General features: G+C 40.8%; 1 protein-coding gene across 1 annotated transcript in view; it reads right to left on the bottom strand.

Moving 5' to 3' along the window:
* Positions 1–15,517, bottom strand: part of ADGRB3 (adhesion G protein-coupled receptor B3) — a 785,278-nt gene that overhangs the window by 449,236 nt on the left and 320,525 nt on the right. The window contains exons 8-9 of the mRNA XM_061207676.1: positions 773–874; positions 314–420 (exon numbers count right to left, since the gene is read on the bottom strand). Coding sequence (XP_061063659.1) covers positions 314–420; positions 773–874 — 209 coding nt within the window. The remainder of the gene's footprint in view (positions 1–313; positions 421–772; positions 875–15,517) is intronic.

Genomic DNA, 15,517 nt, shown 5'->3' with positions numbered 1-15,517 from the left:
GTGCCAATCATAATACATAGTTTAACTCTTATAGATAAGCCTGAGTAGCAGATTTTATTCACGCCTTTCCCTCATTGGACAAGGAATCCATTCATTTAAATAGCAGGATCCATAAAAACCCAAACCCTAGGAACAAAACAGTTTAGCACTGACATAAAAATTAGCTTTCTAGCACAGACTTTTTTCCTTCAGGCATTTTTTTTTTTTTCAGAGACTTTACTGATTTGATTGTATAGCAGAAGATTAAACTCTCACACAGCGATCATTAGCAGAAAATAAACAGAGCAAGTACTAAAGCTGGCTTTGCACCTACTGAATGCCGCAAGTGTCTGTACTCATTGGATATGCATCTTGCAAAGCTCGGCTGTTCCCAGAAGGCCACTCCGTGAAGACTGAGCGAGCAGCGTCTGCTAGCGGTGCCTGCGAGTCACAAAAACAGAGAGCTTTACGACAGGGAGGCTGGGAGGGGACACAGAACTGGGAGGCGGGCTGAAAACCTGGGTTCGTACAATTTCGCGCTTTTAACAAACATGCATGTGAAATTGTTACTTTGATTATTTTTACAATGCATATTAGTCACACTGAGAAACCACTGCATCATCAAGATTTTCCAGGTCTCTTCGTTGGCTCCACTTAGGAAGCCCTTTACTAAAATTGTTTTATTAACTGCTTATTGGACAGATTTATTTTTGGACATAGGACAAAGCATGGTGAGGAACACAGCCTGCTGCTGTGAGTGGGTGGTCAACTTTGGAGGGTCATCCTACATTACCTGTGGCATTCAGTGGGCACTGATTGAAGGCCAAGTCTCCTGCTGGAGTCCTTTTCCACACCATAGACATCAGATAATCCTCTGGGCATATTTCATAAGGTGCTGCAATTTAGAACAGAGGGACTTGAATGCCGGTGGTGTTTATTTTTTAAATGTTGGCAATAAGCAATCCTGAAACGCACCTCTGTGACTGCAGAGAGCTTTCATTTCTTAAAAGTGTATTGTTTACTGAAATGTCAGAGATGTCTTCAGAAACAAAACACCACTAGCTTTCATTTCATTATCTACAAAATCCTCACAGAAATGTACTTTCTTTGGAAAGTGTTTACTGTGCAGGCTTTTTTAAAAGGTCATTTGGATTTGCCTATAAATTGAACATTATATTCAAGCATATACATAAAAATCTTTCCAGTATTCACCTATATTCATAAAGTTTGGGGATGTCATACAATATAGAGATTTCTAATAAACTGAAAGCCATATCAGAATTATTAACTGTAGGTGATACAAGTAAGTAAAGGGCAAAAATACATAACTTTTCATTTCTTCATATAAGTATCATGCCAATCATACTACATTATATAAAAATTAACAGATTTTATCTTTTAGCCTTATGCTTTTCAAAAGCTCCATTTGATTACTGAGGTAAGCAAGTTAAAGGGAATTTCAAGAATAACAGATGCACACCAGAAATATGTTCATGGAAAGCCAAAGAATTCGTGAAAGAAGAAGGTCTGTCTATGCTGTTTTAAACCTGAAAGAACACATCAGTCCTTTCTCCAGACAGAACTCCTGCTGTGCTTTCACACAGAATTGCCATTTATATGTTCTGATATTTGTCCTCACAACTTGCCTGGGATAAGTTGGGTCCTCTCATCTCTGTATCTTGCACTTAAAGGTGTGTCTGGCACACAGAAGTTGTTCAAAGTTGAGTGAATACATGAATGACTATATGGCTATAGAAATACCTTTAGTAAGTAAACAAGGACCTACAAAATAACAAGTATCTAATATATACAGGAGTGTGATGTCCAGGGAGCAATTTCTTCCTTTGGGGACAATATACTATTGAACCCATGCTAATCTAATTCTACTGATACTAATTCTACTTCAGAATGTATGACCTCATTAGGACCCATTACAGTTGTTAGTAGGTGAAGAATGCAGCTTGAGACATTGCCATCTTGAAATAATATTCACTTTATAATTACCTGAAATAAGATGAGTGGTGGAAACTCGTGGGCATTCAGAACTGAGAGTGGCACTGAAGATCACCTAATCCACTTCCTTCTTCTTTACAGATGGGGGCACCGGGGCCCCCAAAGAAGAGGCTCATCTAAGGCAATGGAGCTGGCGGAGGTATCAGCAGAACTGGATTCTAGAACCTTGACTCCTGCACACCCTCTTCGCTACCTTGAATTCTTCAAGTTAATCTCCCTCACGCTGAGTTTACGTTTATATATGGATATAAATCTAGGTTCTCAGTAAAACCCATAGGCTCCTGTCTCCGAGTCATGGAATCTTTGCTCGGTGGGTGGATTAGCAGTTGATCCAACCTTCACCAGGCCCGTCTTCATAAACGTCCCCTCCTCACCCACCAGTGATCTCCTACTGGCCAAACCCAATACGCTCACCCCGGTCATCACTCACTAAACCTTCCCTGCAGTACTTTTTATATTGACTTCCCCCTCCTCCTTGGAAATCCTTTCTTTAGGGTCTTAGAAAGCTCTTCTCTCTCAGGCCTCCACCAAGCACTTGGACCATTCTTTCTCCCTATCTCATTCCCTGCATCCTTTGCAGAATCATCCACCTCTTACATTTTCCTTATGTTAAATGCTTTCCTTAGATAATTTCAAACCTTTAATAACAGTAATAGCATTGAGCCCTTATTAACAGTCCTACATGAGTGGGCTCATCTAATTTTCCCCAACAACTTTATAAGCCAGACACTATTAGCCCCATTTATCAAAAGGGAAAACAGGCAGGCACAGAGAGGTGAACTGATATTTTTTTTTGGACTCCAAATATATATTTTTTAATTACATGTGGGATGCAGGGTGTAAAGTGCTACGGTTCTCCAGCAACTTCCTTCTTTTATGCCACATCAAAAAAGTAATCTCTAAAATGAAGAGTAATCCCATAACTTGCTGCATAAAATTTTCCATGGTTCTCCAGTTATCTGACAGGATAAAGAGGACTGTGCTTGCTGTGATGAAAGGGCCCTTCTAGCAAGCCCTAACCTCGCCCTCCAATTATGATTCACATTTATTGTCCCATGGACCAGCCACACAGAATTAACTGTCATCCTCCAGATACCCCACACCAATTTACACTTCCCTAACTTTGCAAAAGCTATATCCGCTACTTAAAATACTCTCTCCCCTCCTTGTTTTTCTGTTTGTTTGTTTGTTTTTGGTAATATTCCTGTATATCTTTAAAACACATCTTAAATGGTGTATTCTCTGGGGGGCCTTCTTCGGTACCTCAGTCATTGAATATACAAGTATTATATCTCTTCTCACAATGGATGGAAAACATCTGGTTACAGTGTGAAACTCCTCAATTCCTAGATTTTGCCCTTTAGGAGACTAATTATGCTTTACTTTATTTCTCTTTAATCTGCTGTAAGGAACTGCTAAGCTGTCTAGCACACAGTAGGTGTTCAGAACATGTTTGTGGAGTACATCTGCTCTATTGAGAAAACAATATAATAGACTAGCCCATCCAGTAGAACTTTCTGCAGTGACGGAAGTGGGAATTTCACTGTCCAGTACGGTGGTGTCTAGTCAATGTGGCTATCGAGCACTTGAAATGTGGCAAGCAAGACTGAGAACTGAGTTTTAAATATATCTATTTGAATTAATGTAAGTTTACATTTTAAAAGCTACCCCACTGGACATCTCTGGAACAGATGATAATTGTGTTTCTGTAAATGTCAACCAAACCTACTACAGAATATGAAAAGGAAACTTATAATACCTGCTAAAACTCACAAAATGCATCATGCATAGTTTATTCCATAGCTGAATTCTATAAAATAAATTAATTTGATATAATTCTATAGAGTTAATTAATTAACCTGATATTAGTATGACACTTGAGTATACTTTTTGCTTATCTATATCCAACTTCTGCTCAACGTTTTCCTCATTCACTCTTCCTTTGTAATCTTTCACTTCACTTGTACTTTTTTTCTGTTTTCAAACAATTTCTTCAGTTCCATTGATGTTGAAGGACATTTCGTAAAACTTGCTGCTATAGATTTCAGGGTTTTTTTTCTGATTCACGCTTGACATAAGCCAATGAAGGAGCAATTCGCACCCGGAGGTCTTCATTTCCCTGTATGTTTTCAGAAAGCTTTCCACACGTATTGTTTTGGGTTTTTTTCTTTATCCATTCATCTGTTTTTGTGGGGGTTTTTTGAATTCTTTTCTCTTTTTTTGAATTTTTGAATTTTATTTATTTTTTTTATACAGCAGGCTCTTATTAGTTATCCATTTTATACATATTAGCGTATACATGGAGATCCCAGTCTCCCAATTCATCCCCCCCTCCCCCCTTGGACACGTATTGTTATTCCCACAAGAGCACCCTGCCCCCGCCCACCTTAGGGTCAGAAAATCCGGTAATTGCAAGCGTTCACCACTAGATGGCACGGGTGAGCCAACAGGGCGAGCACTTTACCCGGCCCACACCTGGAACTGATTTCAAGGTTCAAAATCAAGGCAGGATATGGGTGAGAGCTCCACTGTTTTTAAAAGGTGTACCACGTGGGGGGGAGGGTTCTTCTTTCCGTGTAAGTACAACGCCGAGCCGTGAAAGGAGCGTCAGTTACAAGGCCCCTCAGTCTGGCCCCTTCCTCAGCTCCCCCCGTCCACTCTCCCTACCCCCCGGGGGCTTCTCCCACTCCAGGAGGACCCTCACCCCACAGCCTGTGCACCTGTTCTTTCTGCCCAGGACACGCCTCCCCCTTCCCTCCCTACACCTCCTCATGGCTCCTCTCCACTGCCTTCAGGCTCTTCTGGAATCCCGCCTTCTCACCCCAGCCCTTCCTCTGCCCGGCTGCTCTCCAAGCCACCCCTCACCGTACACTGCTACCCGGTGTCCTTCCTTATTTATTAGTCGTATTATTATTAGCCTGCTCCTGCTAGAATGTGAGCGCCAGGAAGACAGGGCTTTTTCTGTTTTGCTTCGTTCTTAACGGCACGTAGCACTTACAGGTCCTGGTAAATGACAGTGGGAACTATAGACACACATGTGCTTTTAACCCAAAACTACCAAATACGTTCAGAAGATCTATTTTTCCAGGACTCCAGTGCTTAAGATGACAGAGAATGAGGATGATTTTGCAAAGTACTGAGGACTCGTGTGTGTGTGTGTGTGTGTGTGTGTGTGTGTGTGTGAAATAGGCCAGCAATAGGTAGTCATTTTCATTTAAGGGCAATGAGAGAGAAGTTAGCTACCATAGGTTTCCTAAAAATTAGCCAAAATGGGTTTCCATGGTACTGGATATTTACAAAACTTGACCTTGTAGGGCTGTGCCTGACTTGGTAAGGGTCCAGGAGACCCTGTTCAGAAGCCCCTGGTATGAACTGCATACATCCTAACTGGTCAAGGAAGAAGCTGATTCAGCAGTTACTTTTCCAACCACACCACTCAAGTAAGTATTAATTCCCATTTACCTGGTGACAATCAATGTGAGGTACTTTAACCAGACCAAAAAAAAAAAAAAAAAAAAAAAAAAAATCACAGTAATTGTTTTAAACCTAGAGAAGTCAGCAAACTTTGTTTTCTCCTCTGTAAATGCATGAAACTTTGGAATTGTCGTGCTTCTTGTAGATAGAAACTCAGTACACAAGTGATACGAAGGGAAGGTGACAGAGGAATCAGAGATTCAAAGTTGCAAATCGGTTCAGGATTTTCAGCTTTTTAGAAGGAATGTCAAATCCCGCAGCTGCTTTAAATATTTCATCAAAGGTGATTTGGCATCTTTGAAGATTAAATCTTAAAAAAAAATTTAGTTCAGAAAATAGGTCTATTTCTGCTCATACCCAAAGCAAAACAGCCTAGATATTAAAATGACAATTTATTTTCTTCCATCTTAGGTTTATGAAGTCCCCAGGGGTGAGAAACTTCCTGGGGTCTTCTCAGTGGCAGGAATGGAACTCATTCATTCTACAAATACTTGGGCACCTATCATGTCCCAGTCTCTTTGGGAAGTACTGCACAAAAAAGGAATAGACAGAGCCTCTCAACTCCAAGATGTCGAGGGCCACAGAAGTAGAGACATTACGGTGCCATCAGGCTCCCACTATGATCAGAGGAGTCCCGGTTGCTCTAGGGGTACTTTAGGGGCGAGCAGGCCAGCAGAGGATTTCCGGAAGGATGTCCAAGTTGAGATGTGAAGGACAAGGAGGAGTCAACCAACAAGGATGGGCAACTGTGCCTCGGGAACCACACGTGGCAAGACCCGGGGCAAGGAGAGCCTGGTCCATCCAAGGCATTGGGAACATCTCCCCTGGGAGAGCTGAGGCCGGACAGAGGTGGGTCACTGCAGGAGGAGGAGGGGGTGAGGATGACGACGTAAGCTAGAGGTGTGAACTTAAGGGCGAGGGAAATAGATGTCATGTTTTGAATGCTGTCCCGGCAGTTTGGAGAGTGGGTTGCAGGCGAGTGAGACTGACGTCAAGGAGGCCTGTGACAATCGAAAGGGTGTAACTGTGGAAGAAGGGCTGTGGAATCACAGGAAGTGGCTGCAGGAAGTGGGTGGATTCCAAATGTATTTAGGAGGAGGGATGGGCTCAGCTCCAGGGCAGGTGTAGGAGGTGAGGACGAGAGAGGGAGTAAAGATGAAACTCAGGTATCCAGGGAGAGAGTCTGATGTGCCCTACCCTGAGCGACAGCACACGGGGAGGATATGACTTGGGAGAGAAGATGCTGAAAACAGTTCTGAGTGTGAGCTATCTGAGCGCATCCTGGTATCAAAAAGCTGGCTGGTGTATGGCACGAAAGCGCAGGAGAGAAGCAAAAGCTGAAGACAGAGATTTGTGTTAATGTTGTTTTTTGTTTTGTTTTGTTTTGTTTTCTGTTTAATGCTACCTGCGTGCACTTTGTAAATTAGATAATGTATAATTAGCTCAGGCCATGCGGCTGTGCTCAGAATAAAAGCATATTATTGTGTAGCAATATGAAGCACTTGCTTTTTTATGCCTCAGCAAAATGGAGCCACGACTCTGTTCATCAGCTGAAAGATCCCACTGTCTGCTCTCACTAGTGCAAAGATATAAAAACCCATCTGTAAGATACAACTGTAGTTGAAGGCACAAGTACGTAGTTAGCATGCGCCCTTAAAACAAGGTGGCAATTACCTAGTGATTAGCTGTTAATCTGTCTATTCAAACTGATTTTCTGTCTCTTAAAAATAGCAAAAATTATACAGGGCTTAAATTAATTTGATGTGGAAAATTAGTTTTCACCACTTATGCTAGAATTTCAGCATTAAAGAGAAATTGATTCTAAACTGTTCTAAGCTGCAGGCAGAAAAAGAAAAGAAAAAAATATGCACGATGCATGACCCCGTATTTCAAATTTCACTTGCTGGCAATTCATTAATTCTTATGTTTTGGGAACCCCCTGTGCTGGGGGGTACAGAGGTAAATAAGACAGATTCAGCCTCTGTGCTCACACAGTTTACAGCTCTAATTCAGCAGTGGAGCCTACACATGTGAAGACTTCATAGAGCTACTAATAAGGCTGAAGGGAAAAAGAGGGGCGTTTATCAGATGTGTTTCATAATAGCCTTCCTTCTATAGAGAGTGATCGTTATCAGTCTCAAGTTGCTACACTGTTACAACAGCAATATTTACACATACTATGAATTAGGCAATCTTCTAAGTGCATTAAATATTTTCATTCAAATAATTGTCATAACCTTTAAAGTGGATGCAATTATTGTCATCCCTGTAAACATGGGCAAAACAAGGCAGAGAGAAATCGCTCAGTGAGGAGGTGGTGGACCTCAGTCCATCAAATAGCTCTCTCAGCCCATTTTCAGAAAATGTTACACCATCTCTAAGCATTTGTTGCACTAAAATAAGTACATAAGTATTTTTGCAAAAATTTGTTTCCGAGTCTGGAAGTCAGCAAACCACGAACTCTGAATTCCCTAGCGAACAGTATGCATTTCAGGTTGCCTGTTTGAGTACTTGGTCTGACAATGTGTTATACGTAACACACGCCCCAAAATTCTGAATTAGTATTTTTTAAATTCTATATTTCGACTTAGACAAGGTCGCCCTACTTCCAACTTGTTAGCAAAGTTAAATAATAATTAAAAAGATAGATAACCTTAATTGTGGGGAATAGCTCTTAAGTAACTATCTTTTCATGAGACGAAGTTTCATACTGGAGTACCCGTGAGGTCTGTGCTGTGCTTACTTGCCTTCTTACATCATTTTAGGAACTGCTGAGGATAACAGCACTCCACAGCCTTCCCCAGGTCATGGCAGATGGAGCGAATGATAACATTTGGAGTCACATTAGGGTGATGGGCAAGGCTGCTTCAGGCTCAAGGCCGCGGGCCACGGCCTCCTGTCTTGTGAGCTGCCCTAAGGCCTTAAGAATCCCTATTTGGGCAAACCTGGGACCCATGCTAGCCCGACAAATGGCTCCAAGACCACCTTGAGGAGCTCTGGCCTAAAAGAATAAGCTGGGCTGAGATTTGGGGAAACTGAGTAACTTGCTATAGAAACTTACTTTTTTTTTTTTTTTTTTGCCCCCCAACATCTCGATGATTTATTTCTAAAGAAGGAAGGATCGTGCCACAAATTCTAACTACAAAATAAAAATAGTAGATGCGCTAAAAATGTCCATTCAAATTCTAATTAAGTAATCTAACAGCATTTTGAAAGAGTAAAGTAAGATTATAAAATGTATTACTATCATAGTCATTTTGAAGTGTATTCACATGCTTTTACACAGATGATTTCATTAGTCCAGTTATAGATTTTATGATATGGAATAAACACATTCAAAAGGGCATATATCTAAGGACCTGCTACAGTCAATGCAGAGTAGGGGATTTGGAAGGTGAAAATATATAGTTCATTTGCAATAAGCTGGAATTCTAGCTAAGAGGTATATAAATATATATATATATAAGAAAATATAATAGCAATATATAATAAGGGGAGCACAAAGCAAGTTTATAAGGGTTCAGAAAAGAAAGAGCACCCATGAAATTGTGGGAGAAAGAATGCTTAAGTGAGAAGACAGCTTCTAATGGCTTGGGCTCCCAAGATGCTCCTATTTCAGTAGGTGAAGATGAGGGCCCAGGACACTAGGGGAGTCCAGGTGAATAGGAGGGCAAGCAACAGAGAAAGGACAGAATATGTGCCTCTCGATCCAGGAATCAAAGACTGCGTCTGCTTGGTTGCTTTACATACAGAGATTTGCCGTATGTATAAATGAGCCACTGATGGGGACACTACTATCCCCGGGATCTCAGTATGTACGGAATTGGGCAGGGAACCAGAAGCCACAGTTTTTTAATGACCGAGTCACATGACTAAGGCCATGAATAGGGGAGAATCATCAGATAAGAACCTGTGTGGAAGAGATTAGAAAATGGGGTTGATGTCATGATATGGGTAATGGATGTAGAAGACCTGGACTGCACTTTAATCACTCTAGTCTAGAGTGTTCTATCACTGCATCCTTGAAACAATCCCCTGGGCCTGTATCATTATCCCATTTAATGTATCAGGACAATGAGGCCCAAGCCCACCTTGGTTTGACCACACTCCTCAGACTCTTTCCGCTGGAAGGCAGTGGCCAGGGCAGGAGAAAGCAGGGTCCCAGGAGGAAAGACTTGACCCAGGTGGACTCCCCCATTAGGAAAGAGGTTGGAAAGAAGGAGGGAGAACTTCAGACAGAAAAGCTCCCCTGGGGGCATAAGGGTCTGATTTGATATTCCAGTTGGAAAGGTCTGTTAGGTGACAGTTCTCACACAGGTGACAGCTGGAGAGAGACAGGAAGCAACCAAAGCCCAGGGGCAGGATCTCAGGGCCATTCAGCGTGAGGGGAGGAACATAAGTGGGGATGAGAAATGTCAAGGGTTAACGTTCAGGTTTAGTGTCTTGGGAAACCTTAAACCCAAAAAGGAGTTTACTAATTGCATTAAGGTTCATTTTATTCATTAAAAATCATTAAGTGGTTCTTAAAATATGCTTATTTTTACTGTCAAAACTATGTGGACTGAAAGGAAGAAATAAAAAAGGTAAAACGTGCTGCTTAAATTTTCTGTTTCCATTTGCGAATGATCAACACGTTGCCAAATATTTCTACACTGGTCAAGGTAGAGTAATACAGGATTACAACAAACTGCTTGTTAAGTTTTTGCTGTGCAGAAGCTGTGCGGGTTTTCTCCCAGCTTCATCGGATGAGCAATCTGATAAGGCGAATTATGATAATAATTATTTCCATAGCAACGGGTTTGAATAGCAGGCCTAGAGTACTATCTGGCATATATACTGATTATGTCAGAGCCCAGTGGTTCTCCCTTAATTCTGCCTCTAACACTGAATTGATTTGCCATAGAATCTCGGACTGGAGCAGGTCAGGAAACCCCAGCTTTTCGGGAGGATGGGATGCTTCCCTGGAGATTGGTTAAACACCAGGTGGCCTCTCTCCCTATGGGGTACCTTCAAGTTCTAATTTATTTCCCTACTTTTTGGAGTGTATCTGAGGTGACTTAGCAAGAAAAAATAGGACATTGCAGAGGAGAAAAGTCAGTCCCTAGTGCCAAGTACTGCCACCACTGGACTCAGTGGTTGGTTTCAGGTGAACGGCTGGTATGAACTGTGTGGGTGTGACATTACTTGCCATGTCCAAAAATGTGCAGTGAAACACTTGCCTTAACCTTCTGAAACCAAACAGGTAATAATATAGTTCCTTACAGGGTATACACATAACATCCGACAGCAAAACTAATAGCAATTCTAATGAAATAGGAGCTTTTTTAAAGCACTAGTAGTGATTAGTCTTGTGGTCTGGAATCAAAAAGGTAAAGCAGGTGCCAACTTGTATGTGAATATTTCAATAGAGACTAATATGCTAGTTTTTTTTTTATTATAAATTTATTGATTTATTTATGGCTGCACTGCGTCTTTGTTGCTGCCCGCGGGCTTTCTCTAGTTGTGCTGAGCGGGGGCTACTCTTTGTGGTGGTACACGGGCATCTCATTGCGGTGGCTTCTCTTTGTTGCAGAGCACGGGCTCTAGGAGCTCGGGCTTCAGCAGTTGTGGCACACGGGCTCAGCAGTTGTGGCTCGCGGGCTCTAGAGCGCAGGCTCAGTAGTTGTGGCGCACGGGCTTAGTTGCTACGCGGCATGTGGGATCTTCCCGGACCAGGGCTCGAACCCGTGTCCCCTGCGCTGGCAGGCAGATTCTTAACCACTGTGCCACCAGGGAAGCCCAGTATGTTTTTTTTTCTCTTTAAAATATGTAAATTTTACACTTACATATTTGGGTTTCCAAGAATGATTACGTTTAACCCTAAAATACGGTGGTCCACACAATTTAGATGTCTAACTTTTTAACTTGTCTCTAACAGAGACAAAATATTTATATTGATAGTGATTAATTAATTCCCCACTCCTCCAACTGGGAACTGAGGAGAACTTTAAGTCGATGTGAGCTCAGACCCCATCCTCCTCCCTGACACCCAGCCCAGATATTATCCACCTGTGTGTGTATAGTAGCTCAGAGCCTTGGGGGAGGGAGCAGTGAAAACACACGCCTGCTACAGAAGATCTGTGTCCTGGTGGGGCAGAGCCTCACATCAGACAGGTCCCAGTGACACCCCTCCTGCTGCCCACAAAACAGGCGTACTAGTGCTGTACAACCGAGCAGCTCTGCCTAAACCATCCTAGTTTGTCTACAGCGGCTAGTTAATTGCCCTATTTTTCTGTTTTATTTGGGTTGAAACAAGAGTTGGGTAGGGAGACTTCAAATGCATTGTCTGTATTTTCATTATGAACTGATTCCAGAAACAATCCCTCCTTATTTATGAAGAAGTGTGAATAAGACAAAATTCTGCAGCCTTATTCAGGTGATGTCAACTTTCAGCCGTGGAGCTGAGGTGGAGAACTGTTTTCCACTCTTTGTGAGTTTTATCACTAATATTTATTTATTTATTTAGTTAGTTACTTACTTACTTACTTATACTCGAGGCTGGTGCAACCCAAGAGGTAATCTGCAGCAGCATCACCATCATCTGGGAGCTTGTTAGAATGCAGATTCCCAGGCCTGGACCAGACCTACTGAATCAGAACCTTGGGGCAGAGGACATTGGCTTATGAATCTCCATCTTAACAAGTCCTCTGGGGGCATCCCTGGTGGTCCAGTGGTTAAGGCTCCACGCTCCCAATGCAGGGGGCCCGGGTTTGATCCCTAGTCGAGGAACTAGATCCCGCATGCCGCAACTAAGAGCGGGTGCAGCCAAATAAATAAATAAAATAAATATTAAAAAATAATTAAAAAAAGAAACAAGCCCTCTGGGTGATTCTTTTGTCCTCTAAAGTTTGAGGTGCATGTATCTTTTTTAATTATAGATTTGTCTGGGTATATGCCCAGGAGTGGGGTTGCTGAATCATACGGTAGTTCTATTTTTAGTTTTTTGAGGAACCCCCATACTGTTCTCCATAGTGGCTGCACCAATTGACATTTCCACCAACAGTGTACATTTCCACCCTTCTCTCCACACCCTCTCCAGCATTTGCTGTCCGTAGATTTTCTGATGATGCCCATTCTGACTGGTGTGAGGTGGTACCTCACTGTAGTTTTGATTTGCATTTCTTTAATAATTAGCGATGTTGAGCATATTTTCATGTGCCTATTGGCCATCTGTATGTCTTCTTTGGAGAAATGTTTATTTAGGTCTTCTGCCCATTTTTCAATTGGGTTGTATTTTGTTGTTGTTGTTATTGAGTTGTATGAGCTGTTTGAATATTTTGGAAATTAAGCCCTTGTTGGTCTCATCATTTACAAATATTTTCTCCCAGTCTGCAGGTTGTCTTTTTGTTTTGTTTATGGTTTGCTATGAAAAAGCTTGTAAGTTTGATTAGGTCCCATTTGTTTATTTTTGCTTTTATTTCTATTGCCTTGGGAGACAGACCTAAGAAAACACTGGTATGACTTATATCAGAGAATGTTTTGCCTATGTTGTCTTCTAGGAGTTTTATGGTGTCATGTCTTATATTTAAGTCTTTAAGCCATTTTGAGTTTATTTTTGTGTATGGTGTGAGGGTGTGTTCTAACTTCACTGATTTACATTCAGCTGCCCAGCTTTCCCAACACCACTTGTTGAAGAGATTGTCTTTTCTCCATTGTGTATTCTTGCCTCCTTCGTTGTAGATTAATTGACTGTAGGTGTGCAGGTTTATTTCTGGACTCTCTATTCTGTTCCATTGATCCATATGTCTGTTTTTGTGCCAATACCATGCTATTTTGATTATAGTATCTTTTGTCTGACTATAGTAGTATTGTCTGACATCTGGGAGGGTTATGCCTCCTGCTTTGTTCTTTTTCCGCAGGATTGCTTTGGCAAGTGTGGGTCTTTTATGGTCCCATATGAATTTTAGGATTATTTGTTCTAGTTCTGTGAAAAATGTCATGGGTAATTTGATAGGGATTGCATTAAATCTGTAGATTGCTTTGGGTAGTATGGCCATTTTACCAATATTAATTCTTCCAATCCAAGAGCATGGGATATCTTTCCATTTCTTTGAATCATCTTCAATTTCCTTTATTAATGTTTTATGGTTTTCAGCATATAAGTCACCTCCTTGGTCAGGTTTATTCCTAAGCTTTTTTTTTTTTTTTTGGATGCAATTTTAAAAGGGCTTCGTCCACTAAAGTTTGAGAAGCACAGCTTGGGCAATGCAGAGAGGCACTCAGAGAAGGTAGGAGCCCAAAGGAAGCAAGCATGGTGATGCTTTCTTCCTACTGAAGGAAAATTACTCAGAAACGAAATGAATGACTCTCTTGGTCTCCAAAGAAGACATAATTCTGTTGGGGAGCAATCTTGCAGAGACAGTCACTCCAGAGGGGTGGGGGGCTGTTGAGGGCTTATAGTCAGCACATTACAGGGGGCCAAATTCCAACACAAATGCATCGCAATGTGCAAGACAAGTCTGAGCCCACAGCATCACTGTTGACTTCCCTTGGGATGAATATCTAGAGTTCAGTATCCCAACAACTGCTCCATCTCTGGTCTAAGTTGCTGTTACCATGCACATTTATGGTATGGCACCCTTACTTCAAAGTTTTTCTCAGAACATTTAACCTGCAGGCTTCACTTACCACTTGCGGACAAAGCAATGGTGACTCCAAAAAGGACATTTTATGTATAAATTAAGTGTAACGTCTCCCTGTGAATGGCAGGTTCCAATTTAGCAACTAATGACTAAAGAGTCATACATCCTATAATTGGGCTCTGGAAAGAGCAAGCCCTTCCCTGGGAGCAGAGCAGGGAGGCCCTGGGAAGCCTGGGCTAATGTAGGCCAATCACCAGTAACTCTGCTTTCTGAATGACATTAACCAGGGGAATATTGGGGGAAAAAACCAACCAAACGGAAGATTAAAAATAGTATTTTTTCACATTGTAGCAACGTAACATAATTAGGGGAGCTATTAACTTTCTACTATTTTAACCCTTAAAGCCTGGGTGTACCATAAGATTGAGATCAATGAAATCATTATGTGGTGAGGTTGACCAATTTAAAAATTGGGCAACTTAATTATCTCCCTTGTAGCTACTCTATTCCTTAACTAGCAGTATTTAAAAAAAGTAATAATATAATTTTTTAATCCCTCTAATTCTCTTTTCTTATGAAGACAGGGGCATCATTGATGCCCTTTTTAATACTTTCATTTTATCTATTTACCAGGAAAGAAATATCCTAATCTTGATGGGAAAATATTTTTTATTTTCCATTTTTAGTAGATGTCATAACAGCTTTTGATTAAACCCAGATGATTAATCATTATTTTTATTAATTATCCAGACAAACATCTGCATATATTACATTTCTCCTTCCTGACAACTGAGGGTCTCTTGGAAAATTTGATTAATTTGTTTTGTATCCAAATTAAGTGAAGCATAAAAATAAATACTAGTTTATTTGCTTCCAGCAAGAGGAAGAAAAATTAAGAGAGAACAGTACTAAAAATAATACTAGAAAAAAACATTGTTTCAAAAGAGACATTTGTTCAGGCTTTATCACTGACAAAATGAGAAAAAATGCCTTAGCAACTGTTAAGATAATTTGAAAGTTTTCTCAATTTATATTGTCAATGTGTAAATTTGGAGCAATCTAATGGCAGAAATTAGGAAACCTATGCTCTAATCATAAAGGAATATATATTAACTACAGAGAAACAATTGTGCGGAGTTGAAAAGCCAATATATAAATCAAGTCCACAGTGGAAAACTGAGTTATTTATAAATCCCGCTTTCTTGATAAAATAATCTGGGGATGACATGGCTGTGCATTGAAAAGTTAAAGGATAAAATATTAAAAGTAAAAATCCTCCTTTATTTTGATAAAATTTCTATACTCTACAGAGGCAGAAAGCATTGTTGAAATTAATAGTCACATATAATTTTTAATGGATAATGTGATTTGTATGAAGGTGCAAGATTAGGATATATTTTCAAAAGCTCGGTACATACATTTATTTTTTT

This window comes from Eubalaena glacialis, chromosome 12, assembly GCF_028564815.1.
Source record: "Eubalaena glacialis isolate mEubGla1 chromosome 12, mEubGla1.1.hap2.+ XY, whole genome shotgun sequence".
NCBI lineage: Eukaryota > Metazoa > Chordata > Mammalia > Artiodactyla > Balaenidae > Eubalaena > Eubalaena glacialis.
Note: the sequence above shows the minus strand (reverse complement) of the source record. Positions and strands in the feature narration are given on the sequence as shown.